This window comes from Penaeus vannamei, chromosome 14 (assembly GCF_042767895.1).
Source record: "Penaeus vannamei isolate JL-2024 chromosome 14, ASM4276789v1, whole genome shotgun sequence".
Taxonomy (NCBI): domain Eukaryota; kingdom Metazoa; phylum Arthropoda; class Malacostraca; order Decapoda; family Penaeidae; genus Penaeus; species Penaeus vannamei.
The window spans coordinates 9,972,328-9,980,058 of NC_091562.1; the positions used below are offsets into that span (position 1 = coordinate 9,972,328).

The following is a 7,731-nucleotide window of genomic DNA, read 5'->3' on the forward strand; positions in this document are numbered from 1 at the left end:
AATGGCATTTCATCCCACGAGCAATAATTGCCAAGGTTTAAGATCCTCTTTGTTTTAACCCCGACATTTTTCCCCCTCGAGGCTATCAAAAAAAAGAATAAGAAAATCTACACGAGAGAAAGAACCGATGAAAAATAATGATAATGATAAAACACAAGTGGTACGTGATTCCGCCAAAGATCTATAATAAGCCTGAGGGATTTTGACCTGTTTTCACCCATTGCAAAATTCACTCTGTTGCATTTTGCATGTCATCTTCAATTTCCGGTCACGCTGCCTACTTACACACAATCTGAACGACTTGACTTCACCTCAAGCCCATTATACTTTTTTTTCTTTCTTTCTTTTTTTCTTTTTTCTTTTTTTACTCCCACTAATCTGAACACGTGAGACGGTGGGCGTGAGTCACCTGCGCCGCCCTTTCGTGGGTGGAATGTCTTGCCTCTCGAGTCCTTCCTTCCCTGTTCATCTGTTCAAAGAGATTTACCTTCTGCTGCCTGGGATGGACGAGACCCCCCACCGCCCCCTGGTCGACGACACCTCTGAAGACGAACTCCTCGGGGTTTCCAAAAAGGTAGATTCCGACGAGGTCTCCCCTCTTGGCACACTGCACCGTCGCCTGAACGCCCGCCAAGTGTTCATTAACAGTAATTATCCTCGTTACCTCAAACCAGAAATCAGTTTTTGTGGAACATGTGGCTGTGAGATGCCGCCTCCGGGCTTCCTCTAACCCCTCCTCCAACCCCTTCCTCGACCCATGGCCTCCCCCTCTCCCCCTCCCCGCCTCTCTCTCACCTCCCGCGCCCCTCCGCCTCGCCTCCTCCCCTCCCGCCCCTCCCCTCCCCTCCCCCCGCCCGCGCGACACGTGTTCTATCAGTCAAGCACTTCCGGGTTTGTTTATGCCGTCAGCTGATGCCCTGAGGGTGTTCCGCGCCCCTCGGAGGTGGAAGGCCGGACAGGACCCCCCAAAACGACGCCACACTTGACAGGTGTCGGCCTCTGCATGCCATGTGACACCTGGTCTGGTATTGCCGAGGAGGGGGGTCGCGGGGGAAGGCAGAGCGGTGCTGTGCCAGTGGCCGGCACGTCTCTGCCCCGTCCACACCTGTTTTGCCTCCTCCGCCCGCGATCGATACACCTGTCGTGATCGCTACACCTGTCGGCCTCCAGCTCGTCCTCCTCCGCGCCGGCCGTGTCTACGCAGCGTCTCTTTCCCTCCTTCCTCGAACGGTCATTCCGCCCGTTCACTTCCTCCTTTCTTCTTCTCTTCCTTCTTTCCTTCTTTCATCGCTTGTCCCTATTTGCATCGCATCTGTGAGCTTCCTTCCTCCACATGGCTTGAGCCGCGTAATCACACATATCCTTTCTTCCTCCTCCTCCTCCTTCTCCTCCCCCCTCTCCTCCTCCTCCTCCTCCTCCTCCTCCTCTCCCTTGCCTCTTCCTCCTCCGTTCTGCTTGAACAAAACGACACTTGCTAACTTCCTCTTGACTAAGTCGGATGAACTTCGCCTTCCTCCCAGACGTCGACGCTCGCTCCCAGAACTTCCGCAATTCCGAAGTTTTTTCCTGTCGTAAGTTGCCTCCCGAAACGTATCACTTAGTTTGTGCTTTTGTTCAAGGTATTTGTCGGTGATGCTTTTTTTTCTTCTTTTTAATGATTTTGATTCGATACAGAGCTGTAATTTAGATTAAGAAAATTTAAATGATATTTTCTTTTTCATGATTTTGATTCGATACAGAGCTGTAATTTAGATTAAGGAAATTTAAAAGATGTTTTCTTTTTCTGTTATCTTGATTTAATACGCAGCTATTATTTAGATTAAGGAAATTTAAATTATGTTTTCCTTCTTTATTATCTTGATTTGATACACAGCTGTAATTTAGATTAAGGAAATTTATATACGAAATCTTCCTTGGCATCCATTTTGTTGTAGCTCCTTGTAGTTGCTTATAGATTTTAAGATATATAGGCTTCTTTCTTTTTCCTACTATGATTATGATATTTATTGTCATTGCTGTTATTACCGTTATTATCACTGTTGTTATTACCGTTATTATTATTATTGTGTTATTATGCAAATCGATCGGAAGGAGAGGACAGACAGACTCCCAAAAGAAAAGACAAAGTTTATTAAAGGGATAAATTGGAAGAACTTATAGAACACCCGATATGATAAAAGAAAAAAAAAATGAAGGTAACTGACAGTGCGTGTGCGTCTTTTTATGATTAATATATCGTACTTTTACATAATTTTTGAGGTAGGGTTTAATCACGATTTACCTCCTACATCCCACAGGTATCCGTTATATCATTTACTATATATTATATCGTATTCACACTACAATTCCTTTGAAAATAGTTAGTCCTGGAATGAGGTATTATGACCGTTTTCTATTACTATTCAACAGATGCAGGAATGCCGTAATAGTTCTAGAGAGTGTAGAATAACATGCTCTGATAATTACTGAACGAGAATAACAACGTAACTATTAGCAGTTAGATCCATGTAGCAGTTTCAGGCACTTTGCTTTCATGAGATTACTACAGGGGAAAAAATCCGTGATGTAATTTCAGTGCGGTAATAAAACCACCGAGGTCTCATTATTCTGCAGTTCGTTCCAGTGTTATTGTCTCTTTTAAGATGTTGATCGTTATTTAAAAGACTAGAGGCTTTTGGCGATCCTCAGTGGCGCTTTAGAAGCATCTGAAGTAGGGTTATTAAGTTAGTAATTTCCTTGACTTTTTTGTGTTATTATTAATTTTCATTATTTCTGAATCCTCTTCTCTCTTCTTTTTATTTATTTTTGTTTTTGTATGAATATTTCCTTTACTTCTATTTTCTCTTGTCTTGTAGTTCTTTCTAATTCCTTTTCGTAATAGGTTATCGGCGTTTCATTCTCTCTCTTTCTCTCTCTCTCTCTCTCTCTCTCTCTCTCTCTCTCTCTCTCTCTCTCTCTCTCTCTCTCTCTCTCTCTCTCTCTCTCTCTCTCTCTCTCTTCTTTTCTAATTCACACCCAGTCAATTTCAAAAATCCCTTTCATTTCCTATTACTTTCCACATAACCCTTCTTTCATTACACATTCCTACGTATTCGCCTCCTTGCTTTCCCCTTCCCCCCTTTCTACACCCCTCCCCCCCTTTTCTACTCTCGCCTCCCCCCTCTCCCTTCCCCCCTTTCTACTCCCTCCTCCCCTCTCCCTTCCCCCCTTTCTACTCCCTCCTTCCTCCCTCCCCTCCCTTCCCCCCTCCTTCACCCCCCGTCCACGTGTGCCTCCGATTTCCCTTCCGCCTTGCAAGATGCGCCGCTGCAGCTGCGTCCGCCTCCGCGCGCCGGCCGATCGAAAAGTCATCTCCCGGCCCGGGGCGCGAGGCCTCAGGGGCGCGATCCTCCCGACGTGGCCCCGGTAGCGCCAGAGGAGTCCCGGAGGAGAAGCTACGAGGGCCCCGAAGCCATGTTGGAAAAGGGGGGCCCTCAGGACGGGGCTTTTGGGACGTGGCGTCACGGGGGGAGGTGGGGGGAGCGGTGGGCGGGGGGGCGGGGGGAAGGCCTGTGGGAGCGCGTGTTGGCTCGCTTGCCAAAAGGGCGCTCGGTGCCTGCTCTCGGAAGCTCGTCGTAAAAAAGCCTAAATCGTCTTGTCATATAGCGAAGGAATGTGGGCTTTCTTTGCCTTCTCTCTCTCTTTCTGAATACTTTTTGAGTATATATATATATATATATATATATATATATATATATATATATATATATATATATATATATATATATGTATGTATATATATATATATATATATATATATATATACATACATACATATACATATATACACATGAACACACACACACATACACACATAAATGCATACGAATATTTATATATATGTGTGTGTGTGTGTGTGTACTGCATATACGTATCCCTCTCCCTCCCTCTTCCCTCTCCCTCCCTCTCCCCTCTCCCCTCTCCCTCCTCCCGCATCCAACGCAACACCATCCAAAGCGTTACAGCGAACACCAGCAATCCCCGCGAGACATCATCACGGCACCGATTGCGTCACAAGGTCAACGTCCCGGAGCGTCAACTCGCCAGCCGATGGTCGGGAACAGCTGGCATGAGAAGCTGGGAGGGGGGGGGGGGGAAAGGGGGAAAGTTGAGGGGAGGGAAGGGAGGTGAGTGACTCGAGGGAAATATTTGCCACTTTCTGATATGATTTTATGATTTTTTTTAGTGCCTGTAGGGTATGTAAAGCCATATGATATGAGAAAAGTTCAGTGATCAATTAAGAATGCACATATACATGTATGTATATCTGTGTATATATCTTTATGTATGTATGTTTATTTGCACGTATATTTATGTCTATATTTCTACTTTTCTATATATCTAAATATCTCTGTCTATGTTTCTTTATCTATCGATCTCTATCTAGTTCTATATATCAATTAATCTATTAATCTATTAATATATATATATATATATATATGTATATGTATATATATATATATATATATATATATATATATATGTGAGTGTGTGTGTGTGCGTGCGTGTCTGTTTGTGTGTGTGTGTGTGTGTGCGTATGTATACACACACACACACACACACACACACACACACACACCTCACACACACACACACACACACACATATATATATATATATATATATATATATATATATACATATATATATATATATATATATATATATATATATATATATATATATATGTATATATATATATATATATATATATATATATATATATATATATATACATATGTACATATGTGTATGTGGTGTGTGTGTGTGTGTGAATATGTACATATACATATATATATATATATATATATATATATATATATATATATATATATATATATATATATATATATATATGAACCGTATTCAAGTTGACAAATGTAGAAAAGGTATGAATGAGAATGGATATTTTAACACTACAAGAAATGTATTTAACCGGTTTCGATTATATCTTCGTCAGAAATACATGTCTATATATATATATATATATATATATATATATATATATATATATATATATATATATATTTATATATATATTTATTTATTTACTTATATATATATATATATGTATGTATATATATATATATATATATATATATATATATATATATATATATATATATATATATATATATATATATATATATATATATGCAGTGAATATATCATATCGTTCATCTTAAATTCTCATGAAAAAAAACAAATTTCATGCATGCAGAGGCAAAACACGTACGAGTGAATGTTTATGTTCGTGTGTGATAAACGGCGCCTGAATTCGCAATCATTATAATTCTTTGCTTTTTCCAGGTGTCGGGGCGGCCGCCAGGATGTAGCGGCGGTAAATAACAGTGATTCCGCGCCGCCTGGAGCCGACCACAAGGAAATAAACATGAAACAGAGTCGTTTTTTCCTGCGACAAAAACGGCGTCTTCTTTGTCGAGTCCACTGCCGAGCGCGAGGGCAGGAGGGGCGGCGATAGGCGAGAGTCGATCACTTTTTGCCTCACGTTCTCTTCTCTCTTTGGCGTTCGTTCACTGAAATGTTCTTCGGATAAAGCGGACGAAGATGATGGATGAAGTGCTGTGCTCGCGCGCGCGTGCGGTTGACCAGGATCTCTCGCCAGCGTCCTACGAAGGCCGAGAGGGACCTGCAGCCATCGCCGGCCGGGACGATGCCGAGTGCCAGCAGGCGCCAGCGGTGCCAGCTGGCACGCCCGGCGCCAACGTCACTCGGAAGGACGACCGTTCCGAGAAGTGCCTCCCTAAGGCTGTGTCGAGTGCCAGTGAAAGCAGCAAGGAAAAAGCTCCCTTCCAGAAGATCATCGTAAGGCCCAATGTCACCGTGGATGTGAAACAGCGGAACAAGTCGTGGCATCACCGCCACGGCGCCCCCGCGGGAGGCGCCCAGCGCGAAGGCTTCGGCGCCAGGCTCTCGCACTCCCGCATCGCCGCCAAGCACCGCCGGATCGCCACGACCCGCGAGCGGTGCCGAGTCCACGAGACGAACAAGGCCTTCGACGCCCTCAGGAGCGTCCTGCCCGCGGCTTGCGTGAGTCACGGCGAGTCGTCTCCGGCCGCGAAGATGACGACATTGCGACTCGCCATCCGGTATATCGCCGCCCTCGCAGAGCTCCTGGAGGAGGACGACCTGGAGACCTCCCGCGCCGTGTCCGAGGAGGGCCTCTCTGCCTCCAGCAGCAGCGGCGAGGGCGACGGGCGACGCGACCTCGACGCAGACGACTTCCAGCTTGAAAAGGAGCAGGAGATCCTGGCCGAGCTGAGCCGCCCGAAAGCCGCCGTCGGACTCGCTTCGGACGACCACTACGACGACCTCGAGGCCACGGAGGACACCTACATCCTGGCTCTTGCGAGAATATTCCGAGAGGCGGAAGAGGCCTCGGAGGACCTGTTCACGGGAGGGCAGGAGGACGTCCGCGTTCCTGCAGCGCCCCCAGCGGCCGCCACGGTCACGTAACATTCCAAAGTCTGGCTCTCCTCCTCTACAGTGTATGAACATTGATCTTGCGCGGGGCAGTCCGTGCGTCCCTTGCCAAGGCTCTGGGAGGCCTTCTTTCAGACATCCAAAAGTGCCAAAAAGAAAACTAAGAACGTAATAATGTGAAAAACGAGAGTGTTTTCGTGTTACCATAGAGCTATGGTAGGTCTACCGGGCATTAAGTGTAACATGAGAAGCTATTAATCCTAAGAGACAGAAACGTGTTCTTTGGTGAGCGAAATCCCGAGAGACAATAAGGAATTCGTGTGAAGTTTCGCTCAGTGACAATAGGTAATACCGGGTATTGAGAAATAACTTTTTTTTTATATAGCTAGGCTAGAATAGGGTTTACTAACCGAAGTACTAATATACAAAGTAGAATTGAATTAGTTCAATCAGTACATAGAATTATGAATGTTAGTTTTTTTATCTGTTTATTTTATAAGCTTTAAAAACTAAAGACATTAGTAGTACAATTATAGCTTCAGAAGGGATGCTTGGCTTCATATAACTGCGTCGTTATTAATTACTGCCATTTATTTTCACTCGCATTTCCTTTCGAGAGTAAAATGTCTGTATTTTGTCTCCTTATGCTTATATTTCTGAGCAGCTGACTAAGCAGCTGTCAACGCAACTATTTTTAAACCTCGGATATATATATATGTATGTGTGTGTGTGTGTGTTATTTCTTGAACTCACAGTACTCGCATATTTATATATGTGAAACACACACACACATACACACACACACACACACACACACACACACACACACACACACACACACACACACACACACACACACACACACATACACACACACACACACACACACATATATATATATATATATATATATATATATATATATATATATATATATATATATATATATATATATGTATATATATATATATATATATATATATATATATATATATGTATATATATATATATATATATATATATATATATATATATATATTATATATATATTATATATATGTATATATATATATATATATATATATATATATATGTATATAAATATATATATGTGTATATATATATATATCATGTATATGTATATATATATATATATACACACATCCGAAATTAGCATTGCAGCCGAGATCTAGAATCCATTTACAAGCTGAACTGTCCGAACGCACAAGCACGCCAGCCCGAACACCA

The 7,731-nt window shown here is 42.9% G+C and overlaps 1 protein-coding gene across 1 annotated transcript; it reads left to right on the top strand.

The window, feature by feature from the left end:
• Window positions 1-958: 958 nt before the first annotated feature.
• Window positions 959-7,322, top strand: LOC138864057 (uncharacterized). Its single transcript, XM_070130082.1, has 2 exons — window positions 959-1,571; window positions 5,350-7,322. Exon 2 carries the CDS (start codon window positions 5,608-5,610, stop codon window positions 6,514-6,516), a length of 909 nt encoding a protein of 302 aa, XP_069986183.1. The 5' UTR covers window positions 959-1,571; window positions 5,350-5,607; the 3' UTR covers window positions 6,517-7,322.
• The last annotated feature ends 409 nt before the right edge of the window (window positions 7,323-7,731 follow it).

Excerpts from the sequence above, each read along its gene's own strand:
- LOC138864057 (XM_070130082.1), top strand. The coding sequence starts at position 5,608 with ATGATGGATGAAGTGCTGTGCTCGCGCGCGCGTGCGGTTGACCAGGAT.